An 18898-nucleotide genomic window follows, 5' to 3' on the forward strand; every position below is an offset into this window, starting at 1 on the left:
ACAGTTCTCTTTCATAGATTAGCATGACAGTGCCTAACATAAGTACCTTAATGTAGTCTAAATGTAAATTAATAGGATTCTCTTAAATTTGCAAACTGGGGTAAAATAAACAGGACAAATTCAGATAGAATCTTCTAATTCTAAAAAATAATTTTCTGTTTGGGATTATAAGGTTCTATCTGGCAGATTATTCATTGAAGCATTACTGTTCAACAAATACAATCACAAAAAAAATAAATTGGTTTTGTAATAATATGTTGATACTTGAGAACGTTAATTTTTTGCTTTCTATAACATTTATTTAATATTTTAGGATGAATATTTGTGCTAAATACTGTGCTAAATATTTTATCCAGTGCAGCTGTTAATTTTTATGTAATTAATATTGTAATATTTATTGAATTTGATGCTTTATATGAACTATTAAATTATGTTTATTGTTTCATATGCCCCATGAATTAGTATATATATATATATATATATATATATATATATATATATATATATATATATATATATACATACATACATACATACAATTAAAGTCAGAATTATTAGCCCCCTTGAATTATTCGCCCCGTTTATTTATTTATTTTCCTCAATTTCTGTTTAACAGAAAGAAAAAATTTTTCAACACATTTCTAATCATAATAGTTTCAATAACTCATTTCTAATAACTGATTTATTTTATTTTTGCCATGATGACAGTAAATAATATTTTACTAGATATTTATCAACACACTTATTAAGCTTAAAGTAACATTTCAAGGCTTAACTAGGGTAATTAGGTTAACTAGGCAGGGTAATTAGGGTAATTAGGCAAGGTATTGTATAACGATGGTTTGTTCTGTAGACCATCGATTAAAAAAAGTTAGCTTAAAGGGGCTAATAATTTTTTCCTTAAAATGTTTTGGAAACTGCTTTTATTCTAGCCGAAATAAAACAAATAAGACTTTCTCCTGAAGAAAAAATATTTTCGGACATACTGTGAAAATTTCCTTTTTCTGTTAAACATCATTTGGGAAATATTTAAAATAGAAAATAAAATTCAAAGGGGGAAGCATATACATATACATACATATACAAATACAAATATTTTCACATTTAATATATACTTTTTTAACAGCTGTTTCTTTTTCATCAATGTTAAGTTTTACATTTCATCTCAAAGTCAACAAATGCTTTTAAGCCATCACATTTACACACGTCTTTTCAGTTTCAGGTTTCTTCTCAATGTTATGTGGTGCAGTATTATTTAGTCAACTCTGATTTTGTATATCTTTCTGGTCTTTCCTGCTGTCAAGGGAGCAGTCCGGCAGAATAGCAAAGAAAGCTGATCATGATTGGTCCTCATGCGTGCATTCAAAATGCTGATTGGCTCAGAAAGAAACTTGTTCTTTTTGTGTTTTAAATTAAATTGTAAAAAATTATTTAAAAAACATCACATAATCTAAATTAGTTGTCATTTAATAAGAATATGTGAAAAATGTCAGATAAAACCTTATAATTCTATAGGTATTTTCTATTGTAATTCTTATAATCATAGACCAAATAATTCATCATGGACTGTTTCAATAAAACACAAAAATAAGAATGCAAATATCATTTATTATACTTTTTTTAGATATGATTTCCATTATTCAGCTGGCTAAAAATACACTGGTAAAACACAGATAGATAGAATATCACATTATCATTATGTGTACAATTGCAGTTGTTCCCCTGGGAGAGCATACAGTACAAGTTAGCAATATAGCTAATTATTGATGATATTAACATTCGTTTAAAAGCCTGTTGTTCTTTCTATTTCTCTGTTTCTCTATTATTATTATTATCCCGATGGCAAACCTGTTCGCCCTGCAGCTGAACTCCTCCATACAGACTGAGCTGAGTGACTCCCCAGCTCAGGACGTTCCCCTTCACTTTCCCATTGTCACACGACATCTGCTCAACAATCTCTCCCTCAGTTAACACATAATCCCAAATGTTTACATCACTCATATGACCGACAAAAGCATCGTTAACTGAAATCCCTAAAAACCCGTCCTGGTCCTTCCCCAAAATGAGTCTTCCTCCAGCAGGAATGATGTACCCTGTCCTAATGTAGCGTTCCTTTCCGACTACCCCGTTCACCCACAGCTCAGCCCCTCCGTTGTGTGATGCCCAGGTAAGGCAGTAGTTTGTCCAGTCACTTGATGGAAGATCGAAACTCAGATTTACAAACTCATCTCCGATCCAGAGACCCACTTCAGAGCCTAAGGAGATCATGAGCTCATTGTCGTGGGACGTGGAGTATGAAAGCACAGTCAGATCTCGAATTGGGGGAATTTGGACATTCATGCAGGCTGTGAAGGATTTGAGCTCCATGGGATGTGTTAAGTTCACCACGGCGAAGCTTTCCACATTTTTCTGCGGGAAGTAGAGGACCAGGGGAGATATAGGTTGCTTGCCTTGAGAAGGAAAGATCATGTTAGAACAGTCATTACTCAGTAAAATAATGTCAGTATAAATGAATCTCAGTGGTGTTGTGGTATAATTAAATGTCTACTGTATTAGTCTATAGTTGCAGCCACTCCATAAATTACTCACCACCTGTACTTGAAGGCCTTGATGCTTGAAAAGGATATACCAAATATATCAATGTCAAAATACTCTTATTCAGGGACAGATGAATTATGTATATTGAGAATGGCATGCACTGTAATTAAAGGGACAGTTCACCCAAATATGAATATTTCACACCATTCAGACAGTGAAAGTGGATGGTGATTAACAGCTGTTAAGCTTCGAAATGAAATATCATAATGATCAAACTCATGACCTGGGTTGCAGCTGGGGTTTTGTGGATTTACTCCCCCCTACAATTCCAATATAGGCTCATTCTGAAAACGTAGCCCTATATACCTTTCTGGAGATTGCGAATTATGTAGCCAGAAGTACCTATGGCTGCATTAAATTTTTTTACGAACGCTACAGAGCGTTATGATGGTGATCCTTTTCTTGCTTACCAGCTGACCGCTCACCTTTGTTTGGACAGCTTTGCCGCTGTTACCAGTTTGTCTGGTAGCTCGACACATACGTCGCCGAACTTGAGATGCAAAGTGGAGTTGACTGCAACAACGGTGTTCAATTGCAGTGAAGAACGGTTCCAAAAAGTGGGTAAGACAAAAGCAAAAGCCAAAAAAAATTAAATAAACAAGTAAAAATGGGTGAGAATGTGGTAATCTGAAAACGTTGTGAAAATCTGGCAGCTTTTCTTTTTCTGGATAGCTTTTCAAAACACTGCAGTTGGGTTAAGGGAAGTGGGTGGACGGATTGATCGGTGCTGTTTAAAACACTATTGTTTGGGTTTAGGGAAGGGGGATGCTGAGGGAATTGGTCAGCTGGTTAGTCAGTCAGCCAGTTAGTCAACAGCGGCCTCTGGTGCATAATGTGAGAACAGAAGGGGCGAATGGCACTCGCAAGAGAATTTTGAGATCTGAGAAAACATACACAGAGGCCTCTGGTGGAATCACGAAAACAAAAACTGTAAAAATATATATAGCTCCTGGAATGTATTTTGCTCTCTCCAGAAATATATATAGGGGTACATTTTCAGAATGAGCCTGGGTTGTACAATTCCTAATGGACCTGAAACCTGCAACCTTTGGCTTACAGGTCCAACTCTCTGACCAAAAGACCATGGCTGTTGATAAAATAAACATGTCATGAAAACATGAATGAAAATGATGATGAAAAATGTTGCCTAACTAAGTGCTAAATATTAAAATGAGATAAATTTGTAATATACAACAATCAATTAATTAAAAAAAGAAAACCTAAAAAGAAATAAATAAATGATAAAATTTTTAAATGCAAATAGAAGTAATTAAAACTTTAACGTTAACACTACACAGTAAGATTCTTTAGTCAACATCATTCAATGAGCAATCTATTTGTATCATCTAATTTTTATGTATTTGAAAAATGTAAAAAAAAATAGTTTATACTACGTAAACATTCATTGTTCATTAAATATCGTTATGCTTGTTTTTAAAAATACACACTGTTCATTGTTATTTAATGTTAGCTAAGAGTTATTAAATAATATTTACTGAAACATTACTGAATTCAACAGATTTATTTGATAATGTTAATTAAAGTTAAATCAGATTAATAAGTGATGTGTGGAAGATTGTGGATCCTTATTGTAACCTTTTTACAATTTGTTTTTATTATTTGAAAAACTGAAACTGAAATATAAATACATAGTAGCATTTGCAAAGTGTTACAAATGTAAAAAAAATTTGAAAACTGAAACTGTCACAATCAGCAGCGATCTAATCCTTGCAGATTGCTTTAGAACTAAAAATCCCATCATGCACTTTGTACACACCAATTCCTGTTTAACTTTGATTACACACTCACACATACAGCCGGAGGATCTTTATGGACTGATTACATGGACTTTAAATACAGCGCATACACACATTTTTGCTGAACCTTATTATCTGTTTTGTGACATTAAGACCCAGGGTTCCTAGCCTTACCTTTTCTTGTTAAACCCTTGCTTTGTTGTTTTGTTTATTTACGTTGTCTGTTGCCTGCCTTTTGACCATTCACATGTTGTATAACCACGACTCTGAATTCACCAGTATACATGTGTTTGGCGCTGTGTTGACCGTTGCTTGCCTGACTATTCACTTTGTTAATAAACCTGCATTTGGATCCATATTCCGTCGTCCTATCACATATTAGTAACTATATAAAAAAATCTGAATAGTAGAAGTATTTATAATATATATATATATATATATATATATATATATATATATATATATATATATATATATATATATATATATATATATATATATATATATAGAACTTTTTTTGGAAAATGCAAATTATAAAAAAAACTGTAATCAAAGTATTAATAAATATGATAATAGCATTTATAATATTTGTAGTTTTTGTAATATTGATAAATAAAAGTATTTACAGTTCTATTTACACTTTAGAAATAATTTAAAAACATGAAAATATAAAAAAAACTGTCAAAAAATCAATAAATACTATAATAGAATCTAAATAATGTTAAAATTACCCTACTGCATGTCTGAAAGGAGCTTTTATTTACTAAAAATCTAGCTTGACAGCTTTGGTCACCATTCATTTTTCCTTGTATGGAAAGGAACGGCTTGTTTTATGACAAATAACTATTCTTCTTTCACAAAAGAAAACAGTTATTCGTGTTACAAAAGAGATTCTAAATTCTTATTTTAAAGTGCTCTATCCCTTTAAGAACCCTTTAATCTTGACATTTTCATTAAAAGTTATACCTTGAACCGCTTTTTTGTCCAGTGACAAAATAAGGCTCTCGATCCTTTTAAGCTTAGCTTCAATCTCCTCTTGACGGCACATTCCTGCAAGAAACCAGAGAGTGGGAACATGCTCAGGCACTGCAGGTCTAACAAAGAGCGCTTTTTTTTTTCTTTTTCTTTTTTTTGTTAGCTGCTAGAAAAGATGAATCTCTGCCCTAACCTCCTTTGCTGAGACGTGGGAGGAAAGTAGACTCCACCACTCTTTCATTCAGAGGTTGGGCCATGCGGTAGTCGTTCCACAGGGTCTTATTGTCATGGTCCATTAATGTGCTCTCCAATTTCCTGATCTAAAGGCAACCACATTAAAAGTTAAGGGAACAACAACAACAAAAAAGATTGAAAGCGGTCATGAACTAAAAAATCTAAATTCAACATATAAAGGGTCATTGTCCTATTAAAAGCAGCCTGTGAGATTCAACACAAAAGTGAACTTTATTGTTGTGTAAAAACTGTATTGAAGCCAAAATCACAGGCTGTGGAATGGTTGTGGCTAAACTCCGCCTCCACAAAAAAAGATCAACGCCCACTTATACAACACTGCCTGTTTAACTCCGCCCATTAATTCGCACTGCAGTAGCTACAGTAAATAAAGTGTTATCTACATTATACATAACATTGACTAAACTCCGCCTCCAAAATAGATTAACACACACTTTTTAATCGCTGCCGTTAGGATCCACCCACAAATTCAAACCACAGTAGTTAAGGCCATGTCCACATTAATATATTTCATTCAAAGACGCATATTTTTCACTATGTTTTGGTCTTCTGTCCACACCATGGACTGTAAAATATATGGACGTAGTATCCGTGACGTCACACATAGGTTTCTAAAGAGCGCAAAAGAAGCCACAAGTAGGCGCGGCCAACCGTTGCCATTTTGTACGCGCGTCATCGCACCCACGGCGGGATACCAAACAAGGGCAAAGAGGCGGAGAGTGAGCGGAGCTACAGACACCTGCTGGCATTTAGCTTGGACCTGGTTCAGACACACTTTACTTTGGGAGAAATGCTTAATACTCTATCACCTGTGACTCGTTTGTATTCTGACCACTTGTGCTTGGTTGTATACTATATCAATAAAGTGTTTAGACTTTTAAAAACACTGCTGTAATACATTGAGCCACTAAACATTGTTCTTATGACGTTTTTAAACAGGAGGAAAACGCGAATTACTTCCAAACACTTCAGATATAGTCTGTGTTAGTTAATGTAAGACTGTTGATGAAATCCAGCATAACACTGTATGACAATGCTTTAGATGACTGTTCTATCAATTCGTCAGATTCTGGAGTGCATTACAGCTCTAAATATAAATATAAACCATAAATGATCTTAAATAAGACATATACATGTACAGAGATGGTATATAAGTATATAACTTTACTCACATGGGAAACGGAGGCCACGTGAATTGTTTGTGAGCACAATTAAGTACACTCAGCATGCCATGCCATCTAATAATTGTAGGAAACAAGTCCAAAAGGCAGTTGACTGTGTAAAGCCACATAAAACAACACAGAAATACGATAAATATGCCAAGTTCAGTGGCTAATCTGCAGGATTCAGCTGAGGTGACGTGACAGCGACTAACGAGACCTAGCTGTCACTCAAGTGGCCACTCCCTTAATTATGCAAACTTAATATAACTTAATATAAAGGAAACGGATGAGTTATAAAAAAATTCACCTCCCTCACAGTTGTCATGAAGGGTAATATTAGCTGTATTAACCAAAATAATTTTTTGTACCAGGCTGTAAACACCTTTTTTTCTGCTGTAAAGTTGGCCATTCTAACAGTGGGCTCAATTGAAATTTGCTCTGTTTTGGAGCCAGGAGCGGCCAGGACTAGCGGAATTTCGGATGAAATGCAGTTTAGTTACTTCCGTATTGGCTTCCTGAGGGAGAGCGGGAGGTTGCCGCTTGGTCCACACTGAGACTGCTGTTTTACGAAACACAAACGTATCTTTTTGAAAACGCTGTTTAAAGTGGATACATTTTAAAAAGCTGTTTCATGTTGCAGTGTGGACATTGAAAATGGAGGCTTTCAAAATCAATAATGCATTTGAGTCATGTGACACAGTCATGTGACGAATTCCGCTAATATGGTGGTCGATATTGTAAAGCAGGTGTTTTGATTGCTCTTCACTTTGACAGCTTTATTAAAGATAAATGTCAGTTTGTACATGCTCTATATTGCCTCTCTTCAAAGGACACAAAATGTTTACTGAGAGCTATTGATTCAGCATCAAAAAACACATGACAGTGGCAACATTTTGCTAAATCGTTTCAAAGAGAAGGGCAGTAAATAAACGCCAAGTGAATAGAATGCTGATTCAAGCATCTTACATCTGTGCACATGCACAGCACATGAATGAAAGCATTCCCTGTCACTTTAAGCCTGGTTTATACTTCTGCATCGAGTGATCAGCGAGACCCTGCCTTGCGTGTAGTCGTGCATTTATACTTCTGCGTACTGTTTGTGTTGTTCTGCCATAACACTTCCGAAGCACTAGCTGGAAGTAGGTTTTTTTGTTCCTCTGTGTTTCTAAGCGGTTGGTTTGTTTTTCTGAAAGCTACATGTAACTCAAACTCATTCATTCAGAGGCAGGAACCAGCGGCCGTGCAACAACTTTAATCATAAGGGAAACACAAAAGCTCACAGCTCTCAGAACAACCCATGCTTGTCACCACTACCAAGCCGACCAGTCACAGCGCTTGCTCTACGCGTTGTTGCGAAGTGTAGTTACATTTATTGAGAGGTGCACATCAGCATCGGCGGCTGCGTTGGTGCATAGTCGTGCTCTTGATGCAATAGTATAAATCAGCATTTAATGTATATTGTATGTAAAAAAGTAAATATCATTGTATCATGGAGCATTTATAGACAAAAACGCCATTTTCAATTTTTTTCAGATATATTGCCCAATAATGCCTCACTGCCTGTTTAGCCCTACCCACTGATTCACACTGCAAACTTCTTTAGGTAATATTGCAGCGAAACTCCACCTCCACAGAAGAAAATCAACACCCACTTATACATCACTAGCTGTTTACCCTGGCCCATCAATTCACATTGCAGTAGCTAAAAAAGTCTTCTTTACATAGCATTAACTAAACTACGCCTCCAAAGTAGATCAACACCCACTTATTCATTACTGCCTTTTAGCTTCCCCGACCAATTCACACTGCAGTAGCAAAATAACTACTTTTTTATGTGGTTTCATTGTGGTTCAACTTCGCCTTCACAAAAGAAGATTAAGGATAAACCAGAGAAGCAAATGCAGATTGATGCAAAAACCAAAAGATAAAGATGCCCTGAAGACAAGGAGATGCTGTCCTGTCCCACGTTGTGGAAAAACAGACTTTCAAAAACTATAAAAAACACAAGACATGTCAATCATATTGTTTTGAATGGGCAAAGGTGTAACGGTCAACATGGCGAATGAATCCCCGCCTACTAGTACAGGAGCCAATCATCGATCAACATAGACTGACAAATCTCTGGGGGAGAAGCTCAGATCAAATGCATGCTTTTATGACAGATGACATGGTCAACAAACGCATTGGAATCTCATTGAATACTTGCTTCACAGACATAAGAAATATATCCACAAAAAGCTTGAAATCTGTACTTTTAATTAACCCTACTAGAAAACAAAAGTTTTCTGTTTTTGTAATCTTTATGAAACTAATGTGAGGTACAGTGCATCTTGTAACACGCAAAGCACCAACAGCAACTACTCAAACCCTCACAAACTTGTAAACAAAGAGTCGCTGTCATTTCTGGCAGAGATTCACCATCAAGACCAAGCTGTGGATTACATCAGAGAAGCAGAGCGAACAGACGATCATGTTTCAGAGGATGATCATGTGTAGAATGGCCATAAATGAGGTTGGTGTCGTGATCTCGTTCTTTTTGGGTGTGCATGCGCATTAGCTCGGGCAACCTGAAAAAATGCTGATTTTATTTCATTTGAATGTTTAGAAACGAAACTAATGAGATGGTTGTTGTTTAATTTCATTGTGTTCACAGTTTTTTGATGAATTTGACTTTGATGTTTCCCCATTCAGACAGACTACCCGAGCATACTGCCCAAGAGGCGTTTCAAAAATGGCCGCCGAGTGAAATGCCTTGCCTTACAGAGACTTTGATTTCTAGGGATTTCTATTCTTCTGATCCCAACATTAGGAAAAAGTGGAGGATCTTTCATTTAATTAAGTTAAACAGAGTCAGTAACACATGGGTCCTTTGTTCATTTAATTTTACCCCAGATTTGTTAACAAACTAAAGATGCAAAAAAGCTTCACCAATGGTAACTGGTTTTTAAAGTTACCATTACACAGTTAAAAATACACAACAGTGTCCATCTGTGAGCGATGTAGTTTGTAAAATATATAAGTTTACATTGATGGGCACATATCTGTCCTTTCCAACTATCAAAAACTATAGAATATGCAAAACTGTTCAACTGTGCCAATCAGAGCAGTAGGCATTTACCTCAGAATCTACAATCTGCCATGCCCATTTAAACTGTGTTCAAATGAGTGTGGGTGTCAAACAGGACAGGAAAATAGGCTATAATTACAACATTATGATTATTTTTTTGATGTTCAAACCTTGATAATATTGTAATGCTGACTTCAGAGAACAGTACAAAATAGGCAGATTATAACCCCAGATTATGTACCTGGTTGTGCGAGAGGGTGATCGGCGTATCGAACACTGTCCACATGACGCTCTCAAAACAGGGCGGTGTGGTCAGAGAGCCTTTATATCTGTAGAAGTGACTAAGGTTCTCTGACAGCATGGAGAGAACATTCAGGTTGGAGATGCTCATGGACTGACCTGTCATGAGAAAAACACAGAAAAGACGTGTGATGATGAGGCTGCCATGAATTGCCTGGTAACAAATGGTACTTACTGTAGAGAGTCATGCAAAATGATTTGGATTACCTACGTATTTGATGTTTGCCAGGTTTGAAATAAAATCACTGTAGTACGTGTTCTCAAAATGCCCATCCTACACAAAATATACATCTATATGTCAAATATAATATAATATAATATAATATAAGTTATAGTACTCTGTGTCCAATGTCCAAAACAAAAATGTGGTCTCCAAAACAAATAATGCATTAATTACTTAAACTAGTGCACTGTTGCAACATTTCTATGAAATTTCATCCAGCTATAAAAGTGTAAACATTTTCATAATACATTAGGCAGTGTTTTTATCAACACATTTGCTATCACTTAAGCAATTGCAGGAAAGAGATTTGCAACTGTACTAAATATTGCATTAGACTGCCTATGGGTGTGATACTAAATCAGTGACCTCAGCCATGAAGGCAATGGGAGCTTTTGACCTGCACACGCTTTTGTGGAACATAATGTAAGGCATTGGGCCACTACATAGCTGCTGATCAATCAATAAATCCATTTAGCTCAGAAAAAACAGATAAGTCTAACTTTACTCATGCTTTGAGCTTCAGGCAGTGCATGGGCATTTGGTGCACAGCTCCTAAAATTCAATTCAATTCATGTTTATTTATATAACACTTCAACTATTTAAATTCTGTCAATGCAGTTTAACATAGAAGTTCTAGTAAAGTCCAGATTTCAGAGTCAAGAGGATTCAAGCAGAAAATCATCTGCATTTTTAAAACATTTATTTTAATTCAAGAATTATTTACTTTCCCTCATTACCTTTAGATGGCAGCAATGCACCAAAACACATTCACAAAATGATTGCACTTGGTTCATAAAAGATGGTTACAGCTAATCATACCTCAAAAAAGAAGGCTAAAACTGCAAGACCATCAGGTTTATTTTTGGCTTCTTCAAAGCTGGGGTACTTTTCAGAGTTGTAGTGGACAACGTGAAGCTGTGAGACAAGAAGCCAAAGAGGAAGGTGTTAGAAACTGCAATGCAAATTGAGTAATGTGAGGTTAGAGCTCTGCTGTATTGCTAAATTAAAGTTTTGCAAACTTCTTGAGCAACTTAAAAACAACTCATATACTTCAACCAGCCATGTCACCCTGCAGCCCAAGATCGGTTACTCACTGAAGCTAAGCAGGGCTGAGCCTGGTCAGTATCTGGATGGGAGACCACTAGGGAACACTAGGTCGCTGCTGGAAGTGGTGTTAGTGAGGCCAACAGGGGGCGCTCAACCTGTGGTCTGTGTGAGTCCTAATGCCCCAGTAAAAGTGAAGGGGACACTAAACTGTCAGTGGGTGCCGTCTTTCGGATGAGACGTTAAACCGAGGTCCTGACTCTCTGTGGTCATTAAAAATTCCAGGGCACTTCTCATGAAAGAGTGGGGGTGTAACCGCGGTGTCCTGGCCAAAGTCCCTCTATCGGCCCATACGATCATGGCCTCCCAATCATCCCCTTCCACCGAATTGGCTCTATCACTGTCTCTCCCCTCCACCAATGGCTGGTATGTGGTGAGCGCACTGGCGCCGTTGTCCTGTGGCAGCCGTCGCATCATCCAAGTGGATGCTGCACACTGGTGGTGGTGTGGAGAGACCCCCCTCATGATTGTGAAGCGCTTTGGGTGTATGGCCATACACAATAAATGGGCTATATAAATACACATTACATTACATTACATTACATTACTTAAAAAAACTAAAGGTTCTTTATTGGGTGATGGTTCCATGAAGAATCTTCATCAATGGAAATGTATCTTTTAAAACAGGTTCTTAAAAATGAAAAAAACTTTGAAAACTCCCCTTTTAATCTGCATTGTGTTTTTTTTTTCAGATAATATACAAACTTATAAATGAATATGAAAAATAGAAGTCCTATCAGCAAAGAGATGACATTAAATATATAGCAACAGCAAAAACAAAAAACTGTTGAACTCCTAATTCAAACTTAAACTTTTCTACCCCCTTCTAAACACCATCCCTCCCATCTCCCACCCTTCCCTATTTCCTGAGGCCTTCAATAAGAATGCAAAGGTGAATCAAGACACAGGTAAATAATTAATAAACCAATTGAAAAAAAAAATTACAAATTAATAAATTAATTAATTAATACTTAAACAAATAAATAAAAAGATATAATAAATATATGGGTAAGTATAGAGGAAGAAAATGTAAAGTAAATACTAAAAGTCTCTTTTTCTCCCTTTAGAAATTCAAGTCAGCAGGTCCTGAAATGTTAATGTTCCCAATAACAGTAAGTAAGGGACTCCATGTTTAGTTAAAAGGAGTTCAGTGATCCTGTAAAAAATTTGTTTCTCAAAATAGATGCAATGTAGAACTTCTTTAATCCAATGTTCTGATGATTGAGGGGACACATGTTTCCATTTGAGGAGAAATGCGTGCCTGGCGAGCAAGATGGTAAAGGCAATGATGCAGCGTGTTGATGTTTGTGTAGTTGGGGTTGGAAGACAACCAAAACAGCCTGATCTCACCAGGAAACGTAAGTAATTTATGTTTTGTCAGTTTAGTGGCTAATCAGTAGGAATTTGTACAAGTTCAGTTGTACGAAAATGTACGATTTTGAAAAAGGAGGCGTGGCACCTAGCCCCACCCCGAACCCCAACCATCATAGGGTGATGAGCAAATCGTACTAAGTAGTACAAATTAGATTGTACGAATCCCTACGAATTAGCCACTAAATCAAAAAGTTTTGAATTGCCGTGAGATTGTGTTGACCAAAAATGGCAGTCAGAGGGTCAGAAGTGATGATTGTATTAAGGGCTTGAGAAAGAATTTTAAAAATACTAAATCAATAGTTTGTTAATTTTGAACTGGACCAAAACATGTGATTGTAATCTGCCGGTGACTGCTTAAATTTGTTACAGGCATCGCTTTTGTCCAGAAATACTTTAGAAAGTTTGGCATTAGTGAAATGGCTCCTATGAAGTACTTTACATTGTAATAGGGCATGTCTGGCACAAATAGATGAAAAGTGAACTAAACTGAGAATGTTCTTCCATTGGTCCTCAGAAATCTCAATACCCAGATCTTCCTTTTCCCACTTTTTTAAAAAAAAACCTTATGTTGAACTTGTGTTCTTTCTGGCACCTTTATTTAAAAAAATTTAATTCCATGAAGGTTCTTTACAGTGGAAAAAAAGGTTTATTTGAATCATCGAAATGTTCTTGAAACCACGAAAAATGGTTCTTTGAAGAACTTTTCACTGAACGGTTTTTTGAAGAACCAAAAAAGGTTATTCTATGGCATCACCCTGAAATTGCCTTTTTAGTACTTCCTGGCACCAATTTAGTTTTAAGAGAGCAGCTGTCTAAAATAGAATCTGACACGTTAAGATTTCAGGCATAAGTCCAGCAGCACTCAAAAAGATAAGCCCCTACAGTCACAGAAGAAAACAACAATGCTTTTTTCAACTAGGACATGTCTAAATGTTCTTTCATGCATCCATGCACTGGACTAAATTGAATTATGTAAATACTTCTGCCATGTAGCGAATGCCGTCCATTGTGTGCTCTGATCCACTGGCCTCCAAGTCCCAGCCTCCCCAGTGCAGATGCATTTGGACGGCGGTGTATTGGTGTGGAAACCCCTTGGTAATCTTCATGGTGCTTGGCAGCTGAATTTCCACTGTCAAACACAAACACAATTCTGGGCTAAATTCACAGAAATCTACTTTAATATGCAAAGTAAAAGGGAAACACTAGATATACATATAAAGATAGAAACTTTGAAAAAATGTTTTTGGACTTTTTGACACAAGATGATGACAAAAGTATAGACCGAAGGTGTTGCATGCTAATACATACATTATAAAAGAATCTTCATTTCGGATGAAACAGTTCATACCAGAATGGCCATTGTTCTTCATGAGAAAGGAACCGCGGATGTCTTCATAACCTGTCAGCTCGAGCTGTTGCATTCGTGGACTATATCGCACCTTTCGCCGCTGTATGTCAATGGGAGACTGTTGTTGGCCACCGCAGTCATGATATTTTTCTGCCCAGTGCTTCTGATCCAGCTCTCCTGTTATAAAAAAAGACAAGTGAGGCATTTAAGCAGAGTACGATAAATTCCCCATGTACACAATAAAACACTAATGATAGCTAATGTTGGGCAGGAGGTTCAAGTATAGCTTTTAAAATATGTGGTGCAGAAATATTGTCAAAACCTTCAAGATCAAGATTTTCTTATGGGGTTTTATAGTGGAGATTTTTAATCGATGAAGGTGCATAAGCTCTGTGGTAAATATAACTTGATACTTTAACATACTTGAAAATATCAAGGGAACCCATAACAAATTATTTTTCTGGGTTCTGAGTCTCACCTGCACCACTAAATAAGATTTTAGATATTCCAGTAATAATGATAATAGCTAGGCTACACGCTAGTAGTTGTGTAAATGTTTACCCAGTAGTATATGTGAAAAGAGGCAAACATTATGTTTTAATGACCTCCTACATTCATAAATGTTAAAGTGGTATCTAAAACCATAGAAGATATTATTGAGTCATTCATTCAGTCCCCAAATGCACTGCGAAACATGTGCAGTTATCTCAACATTTTCTTGTTTGTTTGTGGTCTAGCAGACATGCAATGGCCACCATGTTTGTTAATGCTTCATTTTGGGTTTCAGAAAAGTGCTCATGACGTGAGCACCGACTTCTGGAGGTGAGCTCCAAAATTTCTACTTGACAGTCAAAGCAGCGTTATAAAAGTTTTAGATTAGAGGAGGTCTGCAAGGGTTTACATTTTGGTACGCTAGACTAAATAATAAAAACATTACAATGAATTCCATGTCATGCCAGAAGATGGTGCTACAAACATCCGTTCTTCCATTTTCCAAACAGTCACTCACATTCCCTCGGCTCCCTCGGTCATCACAGTGGGATGAACCACCAATAACTTGGTAATAATGTTTATTACTTAGGCATATGTTTTTTATGTGGCAGATGCCTTTCCACAGCTCAGTACTAAGAGTACAATATCTTGTGAACCCCCAGTGCTAGAAAACAGACACTCTTCAGACAACATAATGTATCCAGTTCTTCTGCACTGCATGTCTTTGGATTGTCAGTGGAACCCACACAGACACATGGAGATCATAACAACTCCACATAGAAATACCACCTTGCGCAGCTGAGACTCTAACCAGCAACCTTCTTCCACCGTGCAACCCATTGTCCAAAAAATACAGCATAATATTATGCAAGTATAGATTTTAACTGATTTTTAAATGGTTTAATAAGGTTGATGCATGGTAGGTTCCAAGGAACTGCAAGGAATTTTCAAAGAAAATAATTTATCAGCCAGCACTAATGACCCAGCTAACAATGCTTGGTTGCCAGAATGTTCTGGGAACATTAGTTTTGTGTTTCCACTCACACTTACATACAGAAATAAAGGTACAAAAGTTTTCACTTGGTGGTACCCTTATTCAAAGTTATATATACACTCACACCTTAATTTGCACCAACTTTTATGATCATAAGGTAGACATTATTAAGTTTTATTTTGCTAATATGTACTAATATGCATTATAAAGATTTTTAAAAATTGCACAAAAAATCAAAGTTTAAATTTGTATGGTATTTAAATATATTGGGCTATTTTTTAAAGTGGCTTTTATGTCCAGTAGTCTTCATATTTATGTTAGCGTTTATTTATGGAGCACATGTGGTCCTGTGAGACATGACATTTTGTTCCACTTTGTGTTCACACATGTAGACGAATTACAATACAGCTCAACTTGAGTTCACTTAAATTGACCAAAGGTGCCAATATGGGCCCTTTAGGTACAACGGCCCCCATGACAGATTCTTTACCTTTATTTTTGATAAGACATAATGTTCTCACAGTGTTATCTTTTGGTTTTCATAATGAAAATAGAACGCTGTCTGTAAGTTAACAGAAAAATCTCCCCTGAAATGGTCTCGATGTTTTTGGTCACAAGCACACACTGCAGAGAATGTTCCCAGGTTGTTCTTATTTGGTTCCTAAAAATAACCAAACAAGAACCATGTGGGAACAGAAGAACGTTCTTTTGTTTGCTGCTGGAGATTCAAATACAACAGCCTTGTAGCACAAAAAAACATGCTAGTCGACTGTTGTAGGAATAGATTAGTGAGGGAATGAGGGTGATTTTGAACACAGACAAGAATGTCGAGTGAGATAAGCATAATCATTATATGGTCAATTTACAAATAAGTTAATCATAATGAAAATTCAAAAAGCACATTATGCATCACTTTATTTTATATCTTCATATCACAAAAGGAACACTGACTATAGTTGATCGATTTTAGAAACTCTCTACACCTCAGCGCATTAATACATTAATTAATAATTAAAAACAGTGGATTTTCGTCAAATTAATACAATTAATAGAAAACTGAGCTGTGCATTATTGACTTGTTCATATATTTGTTGACCGGATAAAACTGTCTTTTGCTTTTCACAGTTTCTTTTTTTCATTAAATCTTATTAGTTATTTTTGTATAAATAATTTTATAACTTTTAGTAGAATAACGCAAGTCGTTGACATTTAACTAACAGAGGTTTGTACAACTGCCACTGTAAGACCAGTAGTAGAGTGTTTAATGTAAGTGTTTATAGACCTCGGCAAACAGTTATAAACGTAATAGCCATCATTATTTTACATTACCTCACAAATTATCATGTGCGCTGCGGAGCCCGTAGATGTTGTAAATATAGGCCTATATATATTTTTATCGGAAGAAATAAAGGAGAAAAAAGGAAACACTTGCCTGAATATGTCCAATAATCTCCATCTACTCCAGCCGATGCGAAATTCAGCGAAGTGACGAATAGCAGGACTAGAGTCAGCTGCTCCATGCTCTGTGATTGTGATGCTGCCTGTGCTCTGAACTGTTTCTCATGCTGTTCTCTTGTTCATGGCAGAATAAAGCGGTACTGAGGGTAACATTGATTGCAACAGTGTACACCCAGAATACCAAAGGCGTGTAGCAACACGGTCATTTTAGTGAAGTTTGGAGTGCTGGCAAATAAATGTTTGAGGAGGCTGTCGTGCTCATGCATCAACAACAGGTCTTTCTGGTTTTGTTGGGTTGAGTTAGGGGGTTCTCAGTAACCTTTAATAAAATATATCTCTAAAGGGTGTACTCAAATGGTAAATACTCAAATATTTATTGATTCATACATAATTTACATTTAAGGAATTTGTAGACTTAGTTAATGTAATGTAGTAAAACCAAAAAAGTAACCTAAACAGTGCTCAGCATAATTGAGTAAACCCCATTTTGAAAATTAATACTTTGATCCATTTCTCAGTGAATATAGGCAATATATATTGGTGCATTTAAACAAAACAGATATAAATATTAAAACAATATTTTGGTCACAAAATATGTTTAGAAATTGAAAAAAGAAGAATAAAAAAAGCAAAATAATGTAAACAAAATAATTTCGACTAAATTGTTCAATTTCTTTGCTTCTCTTGATTTTTCCTCGTTTTAAAATTTGTATTTAATGTTTGTCTATAACATATTTTGGGTGTACTAGTTTTATTGTAAGTTATTTTGTTAGATAAGCTCCAGATTTGGCTTCAGTACTGATTAATAATGTATATGAACAAATATATTATTGTATAGCTTTCTATTAAAATATGAATTTTAAAGATATATTTGTGAGGAGTGTATTTATATATGCTGAGCACTGTACAGTGCATTCAGAAGTGTGTTTAAAATTTCTTGTTTCTCTTGATTGTATTTATTTATTTGTTGTATTTACTTGATATATTTTGATTTGTTTGGTGTAGATTTGAGTAAAATGTTACTATTTAATTTATTTTTGGGAATGTCTGATAAAGCATCATCCAACTTTCAAATGCATATATTGTCATTTAGTACATTTATTCATTAGAAAATGATAATTTGTCAAAATGTTTTGACTTATAATCAGGGTTATTCCACCAAATATTGATTTCTTAACTCACCTAAAGTTAAAACACTGATATTGAAAACATGGCACTCATTAGTCATATTATATAACAGAGATAATAATGATAATAATAATAATAATAATTATTATTATTATTATTATTATTATTATTATTATTATTATTATTATTATCATTATTATTATTATTAAATGCAGAAAGAGAGAAAATCTATTGTTAGTGTTGTATTATCAAAGCATTTTCTATAGTAATTAATAGTAATTATTAATGAATTATTAATTATACTAATATATTAAAAAAGTAGAAAGATGAGAGAACAAATCAATCAAATGTATTAGTAAGTCAAAGCCGTTTTAAGATATACAAAAAGAGAGCAGTGTCAAAAAAGTTTTAGTGTTAGAAGGTAAAATAAAACAAATTAATTTTATTTAATACAATAATAAAAGTGGGTTTTGCAAGTGTCAGGAAATAATTACACACATTTTTATTCAGAAAAACTTTAACACTATTGTGAACATTACATCTGGTCTGTCCTCTCATGACCACCAGTTTCCCGTGATTTGATCGAGAACCATTCTAACTTCATATGCCATCATTTCCCCTCATGTCTGGGACTCGTCACCCCACAGCTGATTCCAATTATCCCC

The 18898-nt window shown here is 35.5% G+C and overlaps 2 protein-coding genes across 3 annotated transcripts in view; one reads left to right on the forward strand and one right to left on the reverse strand.

The window, feature by feature from the left end:
- Positions 1–18898, forward strand: part of slc2a5 (solute carrier family 2 member 5) — a 36845-nt gene that overhangs the window by 17319 nt on the left and 628 nt on the right. The window lies entirely within an intron of this gene.
- On the reverse strand, positions 1589–17247 carry ca6 (carbonic anhydrase VI). 2 transcript variants are annotated; one of them, XM_009296904.4, is made up of 10 exons: positions 17080–17247; positions 14162–14338; positions 13794–13942; positions 11155–11250; positions 10320–10386; positions 10054–10211; positions 5524–5650; positions 5322–5405; positions 2590–2613; positions 1589–2450 (listed from the first exon to the last, which is right to left on the reverse strand). In XM_009296904.4, exons 1-10 carry the CDS (start codon positions 17165–17167, stop codon positions 1804–1806), a joined length of 1617 nt encoding a protein of 538 aa, XP_009295179.1. In that variant the 5' UTR covers positions 17168–17247; the 3' UTR covers positions 1589–1803. The 2 variants fall into 2 exon arrangements, with proteins under 2 accessions (XP_009295179.1, XP_002666525.1); XM_002666479.5 differs by lacking the exon at positions 2590–2613.

This window comes from Danio rerio, chromosome 23 (genome assembly GCF_049306965.1).
Source record: "Danio rerio strain Tuebingen ecotype United States chromosome 23, GRCz12tu, whole genome shotgun sequence".
In the NCBI taxonomy this organism is placed as follows: domain Eukaryota; kingdom Metazoa; phylum Chordata; class Actinopteri; order Cypriniformes; family Danionidae; genus Danio; species Danio rerio.

Bases quoted from the DNA above. Each gene is read 5' to 3' on its own strand.
- ca6 (XM_009296904.4), bottom strand. From the start codon at position 17,167: ATGGAGCAGCTGACTCTAGTCCTGCTATTCGTCACTTCGCTGAATTTC. The intron at 11,251-13,793 runs GTATTTACATAA...CTTGTCTCACAG, and splicing joins GCATTCGCTACATGGCAGAA to CTTCACGTTGTCCACTACAA. The intron at 10,212-10,319 runs GTAATCCAAATC...TTCTCATGACAG, and splicing joins GGCAAACATCAAATACGTAG to GTCAGTCCATGAGCATCTCC.